General features: G+C 39.8%; 2 protein-coding genes across 17 annotated transcripts in view; both read right to left on the bottom strand.

Annotated features, from left to right (window-relative positions):
• Positions 1–23288, bottom strand: part of RARB (retinoic acid receptor beta) — a 559406-nt gene that overhangs the window by 181271 nt on the left and 354847 nt on the right. The window contains exon 1 of one of the 16 annotated variants that reach the window (XM_034403981.3): positions 22186–22969. The exons of 13 other annotated variants lie outside the window; for them this stretch is intronic. In XM_034403981.3, the coding sequence (XP_034259872.1) occupies positions 22186–22414 (229 nt within the window). In that variant the 5' untranslated portion in view covers positions 22415–22969. Of the gene's footprint in view, positions 1–13242; positions 13426–22185; positions 22970–23288 lie in introns of those variants that run through there. 2 more of the 16 variants (XM_034403985.3, XM_034403987.3) reach the window with 2 other exon arrangements.
• On the bottom strand, positions 2820–4223 carry LOC148114298 (uncharacterized). Its single transcript, XM_087891584.1, has 2 exons — positions 3099–4223; positions 2820–2897 (listed from the first exon to the last, which is right to left on the bottom strand). The coding sequence occupies exons 1-2, from the start codon at positions 4161–4163 to the stop codon at positions 2820–2822; spliced, it is 1143 nt and encodes a 380-aa protein (XP_087747710.1). The 5' UTR covers positions 4164–4223.

The following is a 23288-nucleotide window of genomic DNA, read 5'->3' on the forward strand; positions in this document are numbered from 1 at the left end:
TGGTCGGTGGGAGGCTACTGGCGGCAGAAGGTGGTCTCGTAAATACCCAGGCCCTAAGCCATGGAGCACTCTAAAGGTGGTAACCAATACCTTGACACGCACCCGGAAGACCACTGGGAGCCAGTGCAGCTCGCACAGGAGAGGTGTTACATGGGAGTGTCGAGTCGCCCCCATCATCACCCGCGCGGCTGCATTCTGGACCAGTTGGAGCCTCCGGGTGTTCCTCAAGGGGAGCCCCATGTAGAGAGCATTACAGTATCCAAGCGGGACGTGACAAGGGCATGAGTGACCATGCGTAAGGCATCCCGATCCAAAAAGGACGCAACTGGTGGATCAGGCAAACCTGATAAAAAGCCCTCCTGGCTACAGCCATCATATGCTCTTCCAAAGACAGCTGTGTATCCAGGAGGACACCCAAGTTGCGAGCCCTCTCTGTGGGGGCCAACGACTCACCCCCAAAAGTCAGCGATGGTACCAACTGACTATATTGGGATGCCGGAAGCCACAGCCACTCAGTCTGGACGGGTTGAGCCTGAGCCTGTTTCTCCCCATTCAGATCCGCACGGCCTCCAGGCACCAGGACATCACATCAAGGGCATCGTTGGGGTGGTCCGGGGGGGAGATGTACAGCTGAGTATCATCAGCGTACAGATGACACTTCACCCTGAAACCACAGATGATCTCACCCAGCGGCTTCACATAAATGTTGAACAGAAGGGGTGAGAGAACCGACCCTTGCGGCACCCCACACACAAGGCGCCTCGAGGTCGATCTCTGCCCCCCTGTCAACACGAACTGTGACCAGTCGGAGAGGAAGGAGGAGAACAACCGCAACACGGTCCCCCTATCCCCAACCCCTCCAGTCAGCGGAGCATGATACCATGGTTGATGATATCAAAAGCCGCCGAGAGATCTAATAGGACCAGGACAGAGGAACAACCCCTGTCCCGAGTCCTCCAGAGATCATCCACCAACGCGACCAATGCCGTTTCCGTGCTGTGCCCAGGCCTGAAACCCGACTGGAACGGATCTAGATAAACCATTTCCTCCAGGAACCGGGGAAACTGTCGCACCACCACACTCTCAACAACCTTCGCCACAAAGCAAAGTTTGGAGACAGGACGATAATTTGCTAATACAGCTGGGTCCAGGGAAGGCTTCTTGAGGAGGGGCCTCACCACTGCTTCAAGGTGGCGGGGAAGTTACCCTCACTCAGAGAAGCATTGACAATCCCCTGGAGCCAGCCTCGTGTAACCTCCCGGGAGGCCAGTACCAACCAGGAGGAACACAGGTCCAGTAAACATGTGGCCGCGCTAAGCCTGCCCAGAATCCTGTCCACGTCCTCGGGAGCCACAGGGTCAAACTCCTCCCAAATGACATTCTCAAGGCCCGCCTCCATCACCCTGCCTGAAACTACCCAGTCAGAGTCCAATCCTTCCCGAATCTGAGCGATTTTTTTTAAGAAAAAAGTTTATTTTATGAACAAACAAATATACAATATATAATCAATCATTCATTGTATCATCTAAGTACATCTTTTCATTTCATTTAATGTAACATTTCCCTCACATTCACTTATCTGTTAATACAATTATCTGTCTCTCCGTTTTATATCCTAACCCAACCTTCAACCCTCACTCCCCACCCCCCACCCCCGACTTCCCAGAGCAAAAACAGGGTATAACATTTAACAAACATATGCTAAAATATTCTAATTTACTGCAAGATTCAAATCTCCCTCACACACTTTAACTCCCTCCTTTATAAATTCTGAAAATCAATTAAATTAAATTCTTTCTTCCTAAGTATAAAAGCCTTTTTCTTAGCATATAATCCAATAACTTTTAGAGTTTTAGAAACATTAACAAACACTAATAAATTTCATTCAAACCCTCAAACACCATTCTATTTCAACATTTAAAATACTAAAATCTCATATTAAACATTCTAAAAATCTCTTAATACATCAATAAAATATTCTTACTTCGTTTCTCAGAATATAAATTCACAACCTTCAGGAAACTATCCATTAAATTTTAATTAACTATTTTACTCTTCTTCCTTTCTTCCTCCTGCTTTTATTCTCAAGATTCAAACATTTTAAAATCTTAATACATCAATAAAACATTCTTCATTCCTTTCTTTCTATATTTTTTCCAGTCCTTCTTCTTTCCCTCTGCTTTTATTTTGGAGAGTTTTTGAATTTTAATTTGAGATTGATGTATCTTTAAAATCTTTAAAACCCGTTCCCTTCTTACATTTATTTCCTCTGGTTTGAAACCCCCATATCGACTCTTCTTGCTTGTATGGTCGATCAATCCATTCCTTTGTCTGTAGAACCAAAAATTGTCACGATAAGATTTATCAGTTAGCAATAAAGAATCTACTTGTTGCTTTTCAATTAGTTGTATAGAAACCTCTGCCAAGTCTTTTGTTTCGCCGTCAACCTCCATCTTAAGGTTCTTTGTCTTAACGACTTGTTTTCCAAAATAGGCTGGATAATTTCTGCCTCTTTCCCGACCAGCAAATCCCTGTTATGCTGCAAATTATATTTTTGAAAAGTTCTATTAATTGATTCCAAAAGAGCAGAAGTAAAGAAGTTTAAAAGTTCTTGAAAGCCCTTTACAGTCACACCTTGTGAGTTTGCTGACTCACCCAGCAGTAATCTTCCAGCCCTTGTCTCCATACCCTCAGGCGCCATTTCTTCTCCTTTTAAACAGAGTTTCAAAATACTTGCATTTTTTTGTTCTCCTGAGTTTGCTCTGCCAGCATCCATGGTCAAAATTTTTGTAATCCTTAAAATTGTGTTGCTGGTGTGGTCACGAACGCCTTGGTCTGCATAAAGCAGACTCATCCCGGATCCGGAGCAACTGATTGGCTTTCAGGGAGCTCTCACCCTGCAAACCCCAGGCTTAGAAAGAAAAACCTGGGGGTCTAGGGGAGTTCTACCCAGACCCTTCTGCTCTTCTCTCCCCCTTCTTCCCCTGCTCGGGGGTCCGAATCTGAGCGATTTTGTCATACAGATATTGCACAAAATCCTCAGCTCTTCCGTGTAAGGGATCGTCCCTCGCTCCCTGATGGAGTAGGGAACGGGACACCCTAAACAGGGTGGCTGGGCGATTATCTGATGACACGATAAGAGCGGAGAAATACTCAGATTTCGCCGCTTTTATCGCCACTAGGTAGGTCTTAATATGAGACCTCACCAGTGTCCGGTCGGATTCGGATCGGCTGGCCTTCCAACTGCTCTCTAGACGTCTTTTCCAGCGCTTCATTTCCCTGAGCTCCTCGGAGAACCAGGAAGCCACATGGGATCGGCACCGGGTCAGAGTCTGCAAAGGCACGATGTGATCCAAGGCTCCAGCGGCCGCCCTATCCCAGGCGGCTACCAGGTCCTTGGTCGAATCGTGAGCCAGAATCTCAGGAAATGACCCAAGCTCCCTCTGGAATCCATCCAGATCCATCAGGCGCCTGGGGCGGAACCACCTAACCGGTTCCGCTTCCCTGCGGCGGGGGGCAGCAGTACAGAAATCCAGTTGGAGGAGTGAATAATCAGACCATGACAAGGGTTCGATGACTACATCCCCTATATCTAGATCATTCAGCCACTGACCTGAGACAAAAATCAGGTCCAGAGTGAGTCCCCCTGTGTGCGTCGGGCCATGAACTACCTGGGTCAGGTCCATAGCCGTCATGGAAGCCATGAACTCCCGAGCCACTTTCGACGTCTCGCCGACAGACGGCAGGTTAAAATCCCCCATAACCATAAGTCTGGGGGTATCCACCACCACCCCAGCTATCACATCGAGCAGCTCGGGCAGGGCTGCTGCTACGTGGCAGGGAGCCAGGTACGCAGTCAGCAGGCCCATCTGAACCCCACGACCCCACTTCACAAGGAGGGACTCACATTCAGCTATCTGAGGAACAGTGGCCTTCCTTGGACTCAGATCTTCTTTAATAATAACCGCCACCCCACCACCCCTACCCTGAGCCCTCGGCCGATGGAACACGCAGAAACCTGGTGGACACAGTTCAATGAGGGGGACCCTCTCCTCCTGCCCCAACCAGGTCTCTGTAACACCCGCCAGGTCCGCACCCCCCTCCTGTATGAGATCACAAATGAGGGGGGCTTTATTTACCATGGACCTGGCATTGCACAGCATCAGCCAAAAACCCGGGCCCTGAGGATCTGGACTACCCAGGGAACAAGAGGAGCCTTGGGGGTGGAGTGCGCAATCGCTTGAAGATAGCGAGTATGCGCTCCCCGAACATATGGCCCCCTGCTGCCGCCATATCTGCCCCTCCCAACCACAGTACCGATGGAACAACCCTCCACAGTATGGACACTGGCCCCCTCCTTAATCCCAGACCGCACATCCCATGTAACGCCATCCCTCGCCGGGCTAGTCCCAACCCCCCCCCATAAATTATCCCTCCCAGAACCCCTTAAAATACTATCTAAAATCTTAGTCAAGAAGTCCCTCAACCCCCTTCTCGCACCATGCCACCTCTCGGGGTTCCAAAACCTGTCATCAAGGTAGATCCTCGATAGAGTGGAGGGCCAAACCTGCGAGAGGGGGGAGTCTCGCAGTGCACATAGCTCCGCCGCCGAGTACATCCAATAAGACCAGAATGGGAAGGCAGTTTGGGAGGGTCCAACAGAGTCCTAAGACAGAAGATCCCCTGCTCTCTCACAGCAGCGGAAGGAGTCGATTTATACAGTCACTCAGAGGGAAAAAAGTTTCCCGGCCACCCTCTCACAGTGGCCAGCCAGATGTCCAAAGGCAGGGAATTTGATGCTATCATCCCCTCTGGTGATAGATGGTTCATAGCAGCCAGCTCCCTCAGGGTCCACACAATACTGTCCAAGTCCCCATCTGCCAGGGAGTTTCAATGGGAATAATTCAATTTGATTTGATTTGAAGCGGGGTACAAATAAAAGCAGCCCAGCCGTTCCGTAGGAGGATAGATGTACACAAAAGGGGGGGAGGGTGAAGGGAGGAGAGGGAAGACTGACCCCCAGGCCGATAACAGGGCCAGAAAGAAGGGGGTGGGGGGAGGAGAGGCCCCATCCCAGAGCCATCCACCTCACCCATTTCGCAGCCATCTTCATCCAGCTATCATCCCCTCCCAATCTCTGCTTGGTGGCCACCATTGCTGCCGCAACTCCGCAACTCCACCGACAGTGCCAGACCACCCTCAATCCACTGTCAGCACCGTCGGTATTGCCACGTCGTCACCTGCCACTGCCCAGTGAGCAGGGAAGAAACCGGCATCGCTGCAGGCCAGCCTCCCTAATCCTCCTTGCGCGGCACTTTGTGGCATCCTGCAGCCTCCCGCGGCATTCTTTTTTCACTTCCCCTCACCTCAGACATTTCGGAGGGCAAAAAAGCCCTCAACAGGTTGAGGAGGAACTCTCCCAAGCGGGGGTGGGGCTGCCGATGGTCCTGGCAGCCCCAGGAGACCCCGAAACATCAAAAATGCTGCCCATCCCGACAGCGACTCAGGTCAGCACCGCCATGTTGGGGCATGCACAGTATAATAGTTAAGAGAGAAAAATGTAAAAATAATTAGAATATATATTAAGAAGAAAATAGATATTTTAAGATGGAATTGTTTTTCTGAACTAATTATATTAATAATAACCAATACCATCAAGTCAGAAAAATTATGCCTTGAAAATTTCCAGACCCTATGAATAAAATATATATGGTTTGAGAGTGCTGAGATTCCCCAAATTGGGAAAGAATGACAAAGTCTCTCAAAAAAATAAAAAAGTAAAAAAAAATCATAAGTTAAGTTTAAAACTTATCTCCTTTGCTCTTTTTTGCATTTCTAAGTACAGTAGTTCTAATTTCATACCCTAGAAGAGCTTTTTAAGTTTAATTAATTTCAATTGTGTTGATTAAATTATTCAAATCTAAGTCTTTACTCCTGTACTGCAAACCAAAAAATAAACTTGCTCATAGGCTAATCTGCCTTTATAACCAGTCTTTTGCTCTTGTGCTGGCCCTATGTTCTGACAGTTAATATTTGTATCTATAGCTACACAGTCTTTTCTTTCTTCAATACTTCAAGCAAGTAAAAGTCACTCTTCCACTACACACAGAGACATGCACAATTTTGTCTAGGTCAGAAATAACAAGAAATTCATTGCAAGCAATGCCTGGGTTTTTTCTTTTTTTCAAGCAAATGGAAATGTTGCTGATACTTAAAGGGTGAAGGGGTAGAAGCTTCCTTAGACAAGCATACTTATGCTAACTCAAGAATTCTTCTCTTCAACAACATATAGCAACACAAGCACTGAACTGAACACCGGCAGCTAAATTTCACTTGCCTCCATTTTAGCTAATTATATTCTCAAGCTTTTCAACAGACTAAGCCTCAAAAATCTTTTGAAGCTGAAATGTCTCAAAGAAAAGTATCCTTTAACAGTTACGACTTTAACGAAGAAACAAAGGTAATTCAGTCCCCAAACTCTTTAATATTTCAAGGAAATACAATCTACAGTTTGGAAAAAAGTTGGCTCAAATTTAGGATGTATTCAAGCTTAATTTCTCAAGCACTTACATCAATTGCCCCATCTCTATTTGGCAGTAACTCAGACTTGTAATTTGGAATCTGGCAACTTGGTTCAACCACTATGAACCAACTCTGAAGCATTTCACATGAATTTAACATAGATTAAGACAGACCTGCACAACTTATTACAACTCTCCTTAATTGATGGCAGGCAACCAGAAAACATATTACTATATGTATGCAGCCTGGCAGGTCCTTGAAATGTCTTATCCTTCTTGCAATCCAGACAAGCAGCACACCTAGAAGCTTACTGAGTTGCAGTTAGTTTTGCAACAGGATAGAAATTGCATGATATTGGATTAATATCAGAACTTTTGAAATGAAGTGTATCTCAGGACAGAGCTTCAGCCTCTGGTCTCTGTATGTATTTGAGGAGAAAAATCTGTGAAAACAAGACTATTTGTTGGCCAAGGAAGGAGGGGTATGTGGAAAGTTTAATTTGACTAACTGCTGCATAGAAGTTGATGAAAGCAGAAAGGTTATTAAGGAGATAACAGACAAAATGGTTAAAATAGCTCATGTGCCAATCCAGACATGGAAAGGCCTTAATTTACAGGACATGTTTTCAGAATGGTGGCCAAAGTTACCTGGCCTGCAGGCCATTTTTGGCCTGGTGGGATTAATAGCTGCAGGGTGTATTTTTCTCCCATGTATTTTACCTCTGTTTGTTAAAACTATTTCTAAAAGTCTATCCTTGCTGGTGGAACGTAAAACAACTGCTCAGGTGATGGCTATGTGGGATTACAAACGGCTCCAGCAGGAAAAGGACCTATGGTGTGACTCGTCTGGATAAACAGATGAGTCACAAAGGGGGGTATGAGCCAGGCTAAGATTCGATATTGGAATAAGACTCAAATATTAGAAATCCAAATCTTTGGTCAAGACAGAAGTGCCTCTTCCGTGCCAAGGTGCTGAGATGACAAACGGTATTTGACATAGGTACAGAATTGTAAAAGGGGCAAACTGACCCTAAATAAATACATCCTGTTGTTTAATGTTTATTACACCCCAAATGTCATGTAGATTCTAGAGAAGAAATACTGCTTCCCTTACTGTCCTCTTTACTGCTCGTGAGGCGCCTTTGTGCCCCTTATCTCCTTTTATTATGTCTTGAGCTCCGGAGCTGAGAACCTGAGCCTGTGGGAAAAGGGCTGTTATGTCTTTGCTAGAGATAGATTAAAGGGTAACTTCTACGGGTGAAATGTCGCACTCTTCGTAATAACTTTGCCTTTATACTGTATAAATATCTGGTCAAAATCAGCCATCTTTGTTCAGACCCTTCGCTGTCTTTGGACTGTTTGAACCTTGCGCAATAAACTCTTTCCTGCATTGAAGAGCTTGACCTAGTCCGTCATTTTTCCTATAACAGCTGGCGATTCCGCCAGGACTAGGTGCAAGGCGATATTTCGCTGAGGGCCGTTTGACCCCTCGGGACCATTGGGAAGTCACTCCTGAACATTCTCCAGGCGCCACAGGGATAAAATCTCCGGGAGACAGCAGCGATAGCCCTATGGGACCGACGGAGCTCTGATCGAGTCCAAGAACCCTGCGGTGCAGGAAAGGTGGTCTGAACAAATTCCTGGCCAGGAATCTATGGAGTGGGAGCGTTTTTAAGTGAGTATATTGTAAAAGAATTGTACCTGCCTCATTTGAAGGCAGACAGAGGGACCTGATCACTCCCTCGGACTCGGGGTGGCTACCCTAATGAAGTCCATGTCAGGTTGTGTGGGTGGTTAAGCCGTCGCATTTCTCGTTAGTGGCCGTGAGTTTCCGGGGCTATGAGTCGACGGCAGTGTGATAGAATGGGTGGGGTTCAGAGCGTGCCAAATACTCCGTTGGCATGCATGTTAAAAGGTTTTGACAAGTATTTTAGCAACCCTTCCTATCCGAAAGGATCAAAGGATCAATTAAAATTCTTATGTAAACATGTGTGGCCACAAAGGGAGATGGGCTGACCTCCCCCCCCCAGGGATGGTTAAGGGAAGAAACAGTGGATAAGTTGTGGGGAGTGATTGTAGTGAATCAGGATAAATATCCTGATCAATTTTAATATATTGATCAATGGGTGAGAGCCCTGTTGAAAAAGCTGAGGTTTTATTGCAATGTCGGGCTGAAACAGTCGGGTTATGTGTATCTGAGCAGGCAGGAAAAGTAAGAGGGCTGCTGGAGGGAGCGGAGGAGGAAATCAGAGGAGTATGAGTGAGCCTGGCGTGAAGTCAAAAGTCAAGGGGAGTCATTCGCCTAGAGGTAGCAGTCAGAGTGAGGGAGAGGAGGAGGATGATGATGATGATGATTTGGAGGCTGTGGGGGCTGTAGGTGGAGAAGAAAGAGCAGGAGGCACGGTAACTTTACACCTGGCCGTGTCGAATCCATATACCCTGTTAAGTTTAATTCCACCCTAGGCTGAGTGGTTTTCTGTTATTGATTTAAGGGATGCATTCTTTACAATTCCCACTGACCCCGTAAGCCAGCCACTGTTTGCATTTTGAGTGGGAGAATCCTTATACAGGAATGAAAATGCAATATACTGGGACTTGGCTGCCTCAGGGATTTAAGACCTCCCCCACATTGTTTGGAATAGCGGTAGCTAGAGGCTTACAGTATTATGTGCCTCAACAACCAGGAGACACAATACTGTAATATGTTGATGATGTTTGGATCAAAAGGACTGACAGAGGATTTATGATGGGATAATACTAAGATGAATGCACGATAATGTTAGATTTGTTATTAGAGTGTGGTTATTGGGTATCAAGAAAGAAAGCTCAATTGGTGAAAAGGAAAGTTAGATATTTGGGATACAATATAAGGGTCGTCGAGCTTTAGGACCAAAGCGGAAAAGGGCGATCCTAATGCTGGCAGGACCCCGAACAAAAAGACAACTGAAAAGCTTTTGCCGTAATTGGATCCCTAACTTTGCTTTGATGGCAGCACTTTTGTATGCAGCCACCAAAGGAGCCAATGTGGAACCCCTTGAGTGGAAAGGGGGGGGGCTAAAAAGCTGGCCCCACTGTTTGAAGGTGCTGGCTGAAAGTGCATAATTGATTCAGAGTTGTAATAAACTCACTTTTTCTTGTCCTATACTCATGCACTCCCCTCACGAGGAGCAGCCTGTGTTAAATATTAAGGGACATTTGTGGATTAGTGGGCAAAGGTTGACAAAATATCAGGCAATTAGGAGTGAGAATCCACAGGTGCGTCTGGTGGTGTCTAACCGATTAAATCCAGCAACTTTGTTGCCTATGGAGTCTGTTTCTGAGCAGATTGTTTACAGGTATTGGAGGTTTATTCCACCCGACCATGTAAATATGGTAAAATAAGGTAAATATGTATGTTAGGTGGCCTGATTTAGGTCATAAAGGGGGGGTTTGGAATATGGAGATGGTACAAGAACTTAATAAGCAAATTGAGAGATTCCAACGATATGTGATGGAACAAGTACCCCCTAGATTAGTAACTTAATGTCACTCATTTGAACCTGGGGACCAAGTGGAAGATGGAAGGGATCTTTTATTGGTATTATGACTTCTCCACTTGCTATTAAGATTGCAGAATCAAAATCATGGATCCATCGGACACGAGCCAAGGCAGCAGCTGACACCGGCTGGAAAGTGCCATGGACAAACAACATCCAATAAAACTGACATTTGAATGTGCTTAAAGAAAGCTTTTGTATTTTATATATAGGTTACCTTGATGTATATCTGCCGATGTAACCCGCTGTAAGCTAAAAAAAGAGGATAGAGCACCTGCTCTCTTGAATTAGTCCGGAACTTGGATCCTGACGAAAGATTGAAGATCATTGCGATTCATGTGGGAGGAAAATTGGGTGTGGGCACTTTGAGTAATTGGGGTAGTAGCTTTATTGATTATTGTGTTTTACAGATATAAGCAATGGTTTTGTGGACAACCAGGGCCCATTTGATTTCTCAGTCGTTCCCATCCCTAATATTTCCCCAACCGGCTGCGGAGTGTGAACGTCTTACAGATGAAAGAAGTCCCTGCTTAGGACACCCTGGAAGCTGCCTTTTGATGCAAAAGAACAGAAAAGAGAATTTTCTTTAAATGTGTTGGTTTTGTAATTGTGGGTGTGAGTGTTGTTGTTGCACTCACTGTGTTGATTGTGTTTTATGTATAAACTGTAAGGTAGAGTGTGACGTGAAAATTATAGAGGAGGTGCTAGTACATTATTTGGTAATAAATACTGAAGAAGTCCCCTTGTAATATTATCTGAAAATGGAAAAGCTGAATATACTCGAAATCTCTAGCTATGTAACAAATACCTTTGTCAAATTGGCAGAAGACATAGCCCACACTCTGAATGTATCAAATTGTTTTGTTTGTGGAGGAACTAACATGGGAGAAAAATGGCCATGGGAAGTCCAGGAATTAAATTATTCCAAAGTCTTAGAAATGGACCATAAGGGTAACCTGTCATATAATAAGGGTAAGGATGGAGACTGGACTTTGACTACTAGTCTGGTAGGGAATGTCTGTTTCCAGAGAAAAATTGTGGCAGGCTGTCATCAGGTAGGAAACCTCATATGTACAGGAAAATGGGAAAGAAAGGTATGGTGGTCAGGAAGTAATGCCACAGAGGGAACTGATGAAATGGCCCTGTTTAAGGTAAATGGGTTATCTTTTTTTAAAGGATCCAGATAATCAGACCCTTGAATGGCTGGCTCCTGATGGGCTATACTGGATATGTGATAAGATGGCATATGGGGTTCTACCTAAATCCTGGTGCGGAGCCTGTGTCCTGGAACTAATTAGGCCCGGATTCTTTTTGCTTCCCCTTAAAACCCGACAGGTTTTAGGTGTCCCAGTATATGATGAGGTGGGAAACTTAAGACAAAGAAGACATGTAGATACATCTGCAATAGGAAAAGTTAGGGTCAGAGGTAACCAACGTAGTTGGGGAAGTGAAGAGTGGCCTGCAGAGAGAATTATTGAGGTTTATGGACCAGCTACATGGGCGGAAGATGGCATGTATGGCTATCGGACCCCTATATACATTCTGAACCGTTTAATTCATCTGCAAGCTGTGGTTGAAATCATCACTACCGAAACTGTAAAAGGTCTTACTCAATTAGCTAGGGAGAATGTCAACTCAAGGACATATATTATGAAGAATAGATTAGCCTTAGACTATTTGTTGGCCAAGGAAGGAGGGGTATGTGGAAAGTTTAATTTGACTAACTGCTGCATAGAAGTTGATGAAAGCAGAAAGGTTATTAAGGAGATAACAGACAAAATGGTTAAAATAGCTCATGTGCCAATCCAGACATGGAAAGGCCTTAATTTACAGGACATGTTTTCAGGATGGTGGCCAAAGTTACCTGGCCTGCAGGCCATTTTTGGCCTGGTGGGATTAATAGCTGCAGGGTGTATTTTTCTCCCATGTATTTTACCTCTGTTTGTTAAAACTATTTCTAAAAGTCTATCCTTGCTGGTGGAACGTAAGACAACTGCTCAGGTGATGGCTATGTGGGATTACAAACGGCTCCAGCAGGAAGAGGACCTATGGTGTGACTCGTCTGGATAAACAGATGAGTCACAAAGGGGGGTATGAGCCAGGCTAAGATTCGATATTGGAATAAAACTCAAATATTAGAAATCCAAATCTTTGGTCAAGACAGAAGTGCCTCTTCCGTGCCAAGGTGCTGAGATGACAAACGGTATTTGACGTAGGTACAGAATTGTAAAAGGGGCAAACTGACCCTAAATAAATACATCCTGTTGTTTAATGTTTATTACACCCCAAATGTCATGTAGATTCTAGAGAAGAAATACTGCTTCCCTTACTGTCCTCTTTACTGCTCGTGAGGCGCCTTTGTGCCCCTTATCTCCTTTTATTATGTCTTGAGCTCCGGAGCTGAGAACCTGAGCCTGTGGGAAAAGGGCTGTTATGTCTTTGCTAGAGATAGATTAAAGGGTAACTTCTACGTGTGAAATGTCGCACTCTTCGTAATAACTTTGCCTTTATACTGTATAAATATCTGGTCAAAATCAGCCATCTTTGTTCAGACCCTTCGCTGTCTTTGGACTGTTTGAACCTTGCGCAATAAACTCTTTCCTGCATTGAAGAGCTTGACCTAGTCCGTCATTTTTCCTATAACAGAATGATTCCTAGAATTTTCATTAACCAAAGTACTTGTATGACAGACTGCAGGGCTTGAGAACTTGAAGATATTGGATTGGGGAATACTAGTTTATATGAGGAATGTTGGATATGCAACTCCCTAATACAAATGAATGTAGGGCTTCTAAATACAATCAGTAATATCTTGATTCAGCACCAGGTGCCAAGAAAATCAGTGAGAACTTGAAAAATTTCCATCAATTAGAATAGACCAACTTGGTCAAATGTACAAACAGCTTATGCCTCCTCACACTAAGAAATTAGAGTGAATATAAAGAATCAACACCCCCTGTTAAAATGATAGGGTTTTGAGATATTAAAAAAAATCAATCCAAGATGTTCAAACTTCAGAATTCTTTACACCTTAAATATATATTGTAGAACTCAATTGAAAAAACAAAATACTTACAGTAACATGGTTACATACGTGTGCGCACTGTCTAATAAGTAAGAATGTGGCTATATTCAGAATTAACCAATCAACATTCAACTGATGTTAAGTAGTAATCAATACATACCTGTTAAAGTGATTCTGATCTAAAATTACAGCGATTCTGATCAAGCCCATCTAAACTTCAGCTGTTATAGTGGGATTTTTCTGACATTACACAATTGCCTCTTAAAACAAAAGCCACGATCTGTAAAGAATTTATAAAGCATCAGAAGATTCTCATTGTTAGAATGTATCAGTCAGGAGAAGGCTATAAAACAATTTCCAAGATATTGAATATACCATAGAATATAGTGAAGAGAGTCATTATTATCAACTGGAGAAAATATGATACAATAGTGACATTACCAAGAATTGGATGTCCCTCCAAAAATAATGAAAAATCAAGGAAATTGAGGAAAGGCAGAAATTTCTGGCCAAGTACTGATTGTGTAATCTCCCTTATTCTTCATATATCTGGGCTGTGAGGTAGAGTAGCAAGAGCAAAACCTTTTCATACAAAGAAAAACATTCAAGCCCAGGTACATTTTCCAAAACATAGATGAAGTCTGACAAAAGTATATGGGAAAATGCATTATGGTTTGATGAGACCGAGGTTGAATTTTTGGGCCACAATTCTGAAAAGTATGTTTAGCACAAAAACAAGACTGTGCATCACCAAAAGTACACCATACCCACAGAGAAGCATGTTGGAAGCATGCTTTGGGGCTGCTTTTTTTCAGCTGGAATTGGGGCTTTAGTCAAAGAGGTGGGAATATTGAACAATTCCAAATATTGGTCAATATTAGTACAAAACCTTCTGGCCTGTATTAAAATACTGAAGATAAAGAAGAATTTCACTTTTCAACATAATGACCCAAATTAACAAAAAATTGGGTTCACCAGAATATCAATGAAAAAGATCATTCTTCTTGCTGGAATGGCCCAGCTAAAGCCTGGATGTGAATCCAATCAAAAATCTATTGAGTGAGCTGAAGAGTTTTTAAAATGTTTTTTAAAATGTTATCTAATTTTAGGTTCTATTTAATTGGGCCAAACTATGTTATAATAATAATTTTAATTAGCAATTTTATGATGTTTGTGTATCTATATTTTTCTTGACTGTTTACCGCCTTGAGTCCTACGGGAGAAAGGTGGTATAGAAATATAATAAATAAATAAATAGATAGATAAATAAATAAATATGATATGCCCTTGCAATCTGATAGCGCTTGGAGTGCTTTTGCAAGGAAGATTCCCATGGCAAGATGCATCATGCTGACAGGCTCCTACCCCATAAGTCTAAATGCTGTCAATAACATCAAAAGTTGTTTTAACGAAGTATTAGTTTAAGTATGTTATTTTAAATTTTTTATTTTTTTTCTAAGAGATTTCAGTTTGTTTTTCAATTGAAATGTATAGCTTATACGTTACATTAAAAGTGAAAACAAATCTGAAGTCTTTTACCTTGATCTGATTTTTTATATCTCAAAAGCTTGTCATTTTAACAGGAGTGTTAAACATTATAACCACTGTTTATATCCATGAATATATTCTATCAATGATAAAGGACTAGAAATTCCCTATATCTTTAGTGCAAGTATGCCACAAGTCTCTCTGGATAAAAATGGAATTCCAAGTATATTTTTTCCAAGAAAAAAATATGAATGCTCATATGAACAACAAATAAAATACACCATTTACTTCTTGGTAATATAGAAAAATGTGGGATAGACAGCATCACCACCAGATGGATTTATAATTGGCTGATCAATCGCAGTCAACAAGTAGTCTTCAATAGAACTACCATCTACAGGGAAGGAAGCATATAGTACTCCAAGCTTCTGTCTTAGGCCCAGCAGTCCAACATATTCATAAATGATTTAGATAAGGATAGAAGGGGAGCTCAGCAAATTTGCAGACAAGACCAAGCTGGGGGAAATAGTCAATACTTGAGAACGCATTATCCGGAAGGATCTTGACAGACTTGAATGCTCTATCCAACAAATTGAAATACAGTGGAGAGAAAAGTAGGGTTTTATACTTAGGCAAGAAAAATCAAATGCACAGATATAAAATAGGTGGTACCTGGCTCTCCAGCAGTAATTATGATAAAGATGTAAGAGTCCCACTTAAATACTAAAGTACCACACTTTGGTAAGACCACAGTTAGTATACTGTGTCCTGTTTTGGTCACCATGATACAAAAAAGATGCTGAGAACTTTAGAAAAAGTGCAGAGAAGAGCAACAGAAATGATTAGAAGACTGGAGGATAAAACATATGTATGGTTGCAACATTGGATGTGTCTAGTCTAATGAAGAGAAGGACTACAGAAAAGATGATAGCAGTCTTCAATATTTGAAGGGTTATCAAATACAGTAGGTGTTAACCTATTTTCCAAGGAATCTGAGAGCAGGACATGAAGTTAGGAATACAAACTTATCAAGGAGAGATCCAACCTAGAACTAAGGAGAAATTTCCTGACAATGAGATTAAATAATTAATTGAATGGCCTGCCTCCAGAACCTCTGATTGCTCTATCACTGGAGGTTTTTAACAAGAGATTTCACAGCCATTTGTCTGGACTAGTATAGGGTCTCTTACCTGAGCCGGGGGGAGGGGGGGTTGGACTAGAAGACCTTCAGGATCCCTTCCAACTCTGTTATTCTGTTATTCATTGTAAAGTTTTTACCAGTCAACATAGGCTGAAGCAAGGACAATCCATTTTGTAGAAGGGGAAGCATTCTTAGGCTCTCTAAACTCAAACCATAGTAAAGAGATGTAAAGTCAAACTCAAACCATAGTAAAGAGAAATAAAGAGATGCTCAGGAAAATTCAAAGAATATCCAGTGATTCCTTCTTTTGGTGCCTGCTTTAAAAAGAAGGTTGAATACATTGTTTATTAAGATGGTTTTTTAAAACTATTAGAAAAAGACTAATGTAAAAGCACAATAACAAACTGTGAAGGACTATATTAAATTTTAATTAAATAAATTTAAATTTAATTCAGCCATATTTCCTGTAGAAAAATGTAAACCAATAGTCAAACAGTCTTCTCCTATAAATATTTCATAGTTGTAAAGTTTGTGTTGGACAGCAGTGCAAAATTATAATGGACATAACCACTGGGAAAATATCCTATCCTGTCATGGGCTAGTTACTTTTTGCTGAACATTTGCATCATACAAATCATGAATCTGTATCCCTGATGGTAATACATTGCTGCACTTCCCCTTCTGCTTTTAGTTCAATATGCTGCAATGAAATGCAGAAGCTTTAATATAAATTTGAAGAACATGTTGCTTCTTAAAAGGTTTGAATCTGGGCATTCTTCTCACAGAACAAATGGCTGTAGCCAGACCTGCATTAGATGAAGTGTTTTTTTTGTTTGTTTGTTTGATTGATTGATTGATTTCTATCTCAGCAAATGATTCTGGGTGGTGTTAGTTTGATGTCCCTATCAGTGGTATGATTAGTTAACCATTGGCATAGTTTGTCTTACTGAACAAAACTGCTTTTCCAAAGATAAATGTTATAACTTTGCAATGTTCTCCTTCTACCATCTTGCTTGTTCTCCCCTTCTTTATCTTGCTCTTTGGGAATCAATCTAATTGTGGCACAATGCACTCTTAAACTACTGTAAGGCCTTGAATGGTTTGAGGAACTCAATTCTATTGCCAATAGCACAATGAACTTCAACTACCAGTCCTGTTGATACTATTCAATGGTGGTACAATACCCCATTTTCTTTTTCTCAGGCAGGAATATATCCTGCTCTGGCCTTGGTAGGGATTTTTCTATTTGCATGAAAAATGCTGACATACAATAGGTTTTATGTTAGATTTAAACAAATGCAAAAAAACCCTAAATAGTTTCAATAGCTTCATAAGCACAAAAGTAGTCCTCTCGATTGTTAGATTAATACATTTTGATTTCTCAAAAATAGCCTATAATCATTTAAATCCTTGAAAAAAATCATGTTTTGAGATTTATGAACATGTCATTTGAAGTCGAAATTGTATTACAATAACTAAATGACTGTACTGTCTAGTTCCAAATATTCCATCTTCACAGAATATAGAAACCACAGAAGTAGCATTACAGAAATGGCAGAAGCAATACATATCATGTGTCCTGTAGTCTGGCAGGCATTTATGATCACAGGAAGCTGTTTTTCATTTCTGTTACATTTGGTCTGTGATGGCAGGGACATGGAACAGAAAAGACAAAATGTAGTGCCAAAGTCTGTAAGATTGGATTCCTTATTACTATATGGGGTGAATGTATCTAGTTAACTTCAGAAGTGGTAAATTGCTTACACAAAAATATATGCACAACCAAAAGGAAGCTTAAACAATAATAACCAAATATCTTGTAGTACATCTAAAAACTACACAATTATTAGGTTCTATAATCATTTCTCACATGCATGGAGTTTTAGAGGAAAACAACTGTTGGTAGGGAAACAATTGTAAACACTAAGGAGAAGTCAGAGATAAAAGTGAAATATAGGCAATAATTGTCTCTAGATTGCGGCCATTCATAAACTGCAGTTTAGGGTATGATCCATTCTTTTCTTTCAATAGTTAACTGATTAATACAGGTACAATAATTTGGTAAATAATTCGTCTTTTGGGAATTATTGTTATTGGGAATTATAATTATTCCCAGCTCACATTATTTATGTTTATTTATATAGAGTTCATATTTCTGCCCATCTTCCTCAAAAAGGGGCTCTGGGTGGTGTACAATATAATATAACATAAACAAAACATAAAATTAACATTAAATTTAAATTATGATAAACACTTTTAAAATTATAGAACAATGATAATTAAACATCAAATCGGGAAGAAAAAAAATCCTGAAATGCCATTTATTTAATTCCACATGCACTTTTAAAAATGCAATATTTTCAATTCTCTCCCCTTTCTGTTCTTATTTCAAGGCTTTCCTTTCTGACAAGATCAATCAGAAAGAAAGGAACAAAAAAAGTAGATATTTATACAACTATTATCAGACTTTTGACATTCAAATGTATTAAGCAGAGTCAAAGGAGAATTATATTCAACTAATTCTGACTCCTTAATCCAAAATGTCCTTGGCATCAGTTTTATTTTCTGTCAGCTAGTGGAAGTTAACAGTAAGTTGAAGTGATGCTAGCGTCAGACATTTTACTTTGAGATCAAACATGTTGCCATAAGTCTGAATTAACTGTGCCATCTTTGTAAAAAGTGACACAGGAAACATGAATGAAGCAGATATTACACTTTTAAACTAGCAAGAGTTTGTGAATAGAATAAACAAACAGCTTTCAGTAGAGATGGTTAAAGATGACCAATATATGAATACTATCAATGTATAGGCAGCTTTGGAAATAAACTTGTTTGGATAATATAAATATTATTACAATCTGAGATGGACTTTATCTTATCTTACTAGCTGGACTGTAATGATTTGATATATAATACTGGGCTAAAATCTGGAGGTAATAGATATATTCTCCAAGCAAAATGAAAGTAACTGAATTCCCGTTTATGAATAAACAATAATCAGCCTCTCTTGCCTCTTCAAATTCAGGTATATTAACTTCAGCTTTTGGTCTTTTTTTAAAGTAGAATATATTGAAAAAGTAGTTGTCTTCTTCAAATGAAATGTCAAATGTCACAAGAAAAATCCAGAAAGTTGGGTTCACTGTTTTTCAAACTGCCCTAAATTAATTTGGATCTATATTAAATAATGAATAAGAGAATGTCTTTTAGACCAATTTACAGCAAATAAAAGCTTCTTAATAAAAGTTTTTTAGTAACTGTACCAGAAATTTGTTAGAACCTTTAAATAAACCTACATAACAATGAATCTTCTCTTTGGCTGAAATGCAGAACCTCCAACAGCACCTGCTGCAATTCAATACCTAGGAATGTAGATGTCATGTCATACACTTAAATATGTTTGTTTTTATATTCTGACTAAAGATACGAAAAATAAACAGTGAGTTTTCTCTTAGGATAGTTGTTTGTGAACTTTATGAAGCTGATTACTGCAAGAACGCAGTCAGATCTAAACATTAATAACTGCCAATATTTTAGCAATGTCCTATAATTCCAGATTTTCTTCAGAGATTTTATGCAGATATATAAACTATTATCCTGTAAGTTTAATTTGTGTAAACTGAAATTTTTGAATCCCATACATTCTATGCGAAAGAGATCAAATTTTTAATCCTAAACACACATAAGGATTAGATCTCACTCAACGCAGTGAAGTTTACTACTGAATAGACAAGATTATGTCGTTACCTTGCAATCCTATGCAGTTCCCTTAAAGTATGTAACATTTAACTTCTGAGTAGAGATGCACAGGAATATGTTATTATACACGTACTTCATTACCTTATTTAAATAAAAAAATAATGCTGATACCATTATATTTTCTCTGAAAACAATGACAAAACATGTAAGGGCCATTCTAAAACAGGCATTATCCATTGAAAAGCTGGTTTATCATTTTTCTTATAAAAATAATCAGAAATAAAATAGCTTTCATTCATTTATGCTTTGCATTATTTTAAAAATCAGAAATATATACAAAGGTTTTATCTAAGACTTTTACATTTTCATAAAATTGCTTTAAGCAGTTTGCTATAGGAAAAGTACAATAGGTTATTTGTAAATTCTTGACTCAAAAATTGTTCATTTCACTTTGGCATATTGGCATATTGAGAGGTGTGCTAAACTCACACTTTAGCACATTTAAGAACAATATACAATAAGTGCACAAACACACACACACAATTTTAATAATGGCAACTCAATCTTTAAACATATGATTTTAGAATATATCAAATATGTACTGCATTACTGTGGTGTAACATTTCAATTATTTGGATGTTTGCATCTCAGAGAACTGCCAATATTTTATCTGGGTGTTTCTGCACTAATTATACTGAACCAATATAACTGCTGTTACTTTCTACTTATTAAACTTCTAGAATTGATGCATCAAAAACTGTGGAATAAATCAGCTATTGCAACATAATGATTACCCAAAACAAAATACACTCGACTGTTCTTTTTTTTTCATATTTTCTAAAATGGCTCTTATCTCAATACATTATGCAAAACTGTAGAGTTTATTGTTAACAAAAAGAAATATCTGCAACTGGAGTTACTGTTTACTACGGAGAGTATATTTTTTATAATGATAGATAATAGGTTAAATATAAGAATAAAATCAAACACATTGTAGGATATGATAACTGCTATAAATATCATTAATTAAAAATCATAATTTGCAAATTGAAAAGTAATTTCAATCCATGAAAGTATATTTTGAAATCATTTTGCTGTATGATAGTGTAATTTAACATTGTACCAGCTTCGACTAAATGGCTTATTTAGAACCTGCAATTCACAGATCAGGGTAAGCCTGTTTTAACTTGCTCTTGAACAATTGGAATGACATTTTTTTAAAAAAAGAAAACATAGTTCTGTTTCATAGCAATTTATTATAGAACTCTGCAATGTTAGCTTTTTCTAGGACATTGACACTAGAAAAGTACTTGCTCCACTAAGGAATACCTTAACATTTAAATATTTATACTATGATTACAACTAAACTATACATTATAAAATTCTTGCTTAAAAAAAGAACAGAAGTGTCAAAAGTGTCCTAACAGTGTTAAATAAAATTATTTTAGTCAGCAATGCTGAATTAATGCAGTTTAAATACCTTCCCACCCTAGTATGGCAATACTTGAAAGTACCTTCACTATTTTATTTGCCTGTTGATTTTACACTTCACACGTTTTTAACTTTATTCCTGAAGCATTCCTGAAGCATTTTATCCCAGAGACTCATTTCTAAGTTCTCTTGCTTTTGTAATTAATAATGATGACTTAATCACAATGACAATACTTCTGATTATGGCATTTGTTATCAAAATGCTCATATTATAGATATGAAAAAAAATCACAATTTACTTTCTTTGCAGATTGCACCTTTTAAAGCTTGTGTATTTTAAGCAATTGAGAAGCCTAAGAACCACACTGATGTCAACCATACTCTCTAGTTAATGGTCCATTGAGGTGTCAAAGAGCATGTTAAAACAATTTGATAGATAGTCATCATTTATCCAAATCAATGTCAAAGCAATGAAGCATCCTTCAAGGGTCTCCCTCCCTCCTCCCCCTGCAGACAAGTGCAGTGTTGGAACTTTGGCACTGCTTGCTCTTTCTCAAACTTTAAAGTAAACTATAAAAGCATGCCATGTTGTGACACCCATATCCTTTAACACTGGATGAAGATCTGATAACATAATAGGCATTTAAAAAGAATTTTGCAGGACCAAACTATAGTTTTTCTTGTCCAGACTGAATTGTTCACACACCAAGAAAGTGCTGAGATAATTGATGGCAAAACACAAGGGGTGTTCATAGTTAGTTTTTTAGAAAAAACAGGGACTTCTTAGAGCAATAAACTAAAAAGAGGAAAGAAAGGTGGCAGCATGGTCAATGCAAAGAAATACTGCTGCTTCTTTCTTTTTCTTGGTCAGAGAAAGAGAACATTTACAGAAGCTCTCAACTTTGCATTTTAGGCCCAGAGATGGCTGCTTTGCAAAATACTCCATCATTTGAGATGCTAAAATACATCTAATTAAAATATTAAAATATATTTTTAAAAAAGCCTATGAAAAGCAAATTAACGTACAGAAAAGGAAACAGCTTTTCATGTATACGGCATGATATTTTATTTAATAAAAAGCATTACTGCATTTACATCTAATGACCAAACTATTTAAATATTATAGGAATAGGGTTGGAAGGTGAAACATGCTTAAATTTGTAGTATTTTTTTAAAAAAATGCAAAGCCAAAATGTGCATGCATACACATATACCTGCATAAAAATTGATTTGGGAGAAATACACCTGGTTTTAATCTTTCCTGTTTTCTTTCTGGTTTTTGGCATGCAATTTTTTTTTTTTTAAAAGGAGAGCAAATAAGTGCAACAAAACAATAGGAGGACCTACATTGAGCACTGTGCCGGTGCTGCCACTCTGTTTGTGCCAATCCAGTGAAGCAGGCTTTCAGAGCCTTCTCCTGGAGCATGCAGGAAGATGGACTTGCTGTGTAGAAATCCAGCATTTGACCAGGGCTGACTGCTAGGACATCCATGCAGTCAAACATGATTCCCTCTCCAGTAGGTCTGCAAAAGTGCCTTCCTCTAGGTGTGGGGGGAAATGACATATAAAAGTACATCCAACTCCATCAAACTCTGCCCCTTTTTTGGCACGTAAGCTGTTGGTCTTTTTCCCAGAGCAGAATCATGAATTATGACAGACAACACAGCTAAAAGCCTGTAATTGATCCAAATGATCATTTACCATTTTCCTGGCTGTTCAGCCAATCCAGTCGAATAAAGGGAGGGAGGGGGGAAACAAGCAGCATTCCAAGTTCTAATTCCCATTAATCTGTGCCCCCAAATCTTTCAGAAACCTTCGAGCCACTTTGCCTTGCTCTGAAGCTATGATATTTTTTTGCTTCCCGTGCAGCCTTGAAGTTTTGCGGACGAAACAGTCTTCGATATCAGCTTGAGATCCCCCTTTGCTGCTGAATAGATCCTTCTGCTTTCGAACGGCTCACTTCCTACTACTTGTGTCACAGAGAATGAAAGATTGAATTGCTTAATATATGCGAGTGAACTTTCTATGAACCCTTCCCAGGCTGCTAACCTTCAAATGACCCAACCCGTCTGACATCACCAACTCCCAGGATTCTCACACAGCTTAAAAATTCCCAACAGCCTTACAGAATAAAGCAGGGAAGGCAGGGTAGCAGGCAATTGCTCGATTCCGTACTGAAGCAACTTCCCTTTAAAAAAAAAATGTAACGATATAAAACAGACATAAGAGATGCTTTGGAATTCTAAGCAGCAAAACTACCTTTTGCAAAAATTCTTTTCCTACAAAGGTATCGAGCTGCTGCTTTTAGTTAAACAGTCTTACATGCTCAGTTCTGTGCACATGCATGTCCCCTGTTAGACTGTCCACAGGAGAAACCAAGATGCATTTACTTCATAGTCAAAATAGAAATCATTTTCCTGGCTGAAAACAGAGAAAGCAAAACGGAGGTC

Source organism: Pantherophis guttatus, chromosome 4 (assembly GCF_059756535.1).
Source record: "Pantherophis guttatus breed Tessera chromosome 4, ASM5975653v1, whole genome shotgun sequence".
Taxonomy (NCBI): domain Eukaryota; kingdom Metazoa; phylum Chordata; class Lepidosauria; order Squamata; family Colubridae; genus Pantherophis; species Pantherophis guttatus.

Bases quoted from the DNA above. Each gene is read 5' to 3' on its own strand.
- LOC148114298 (XM_087891584.1), bottom strand. From the start codon at position 4,163: ATGCTGTGCAATGCCAGGTCCATGGTAAATAAAGCCCCCCTCATTTGT. The intron at 2,898-3,098 runs GTGTCCCGTTCC...TGGGGTTTGCAG, and splicing joins GCCCAGCCACCCTGTTTAGG to GGTGAGAGCTCCCTGAAAGC.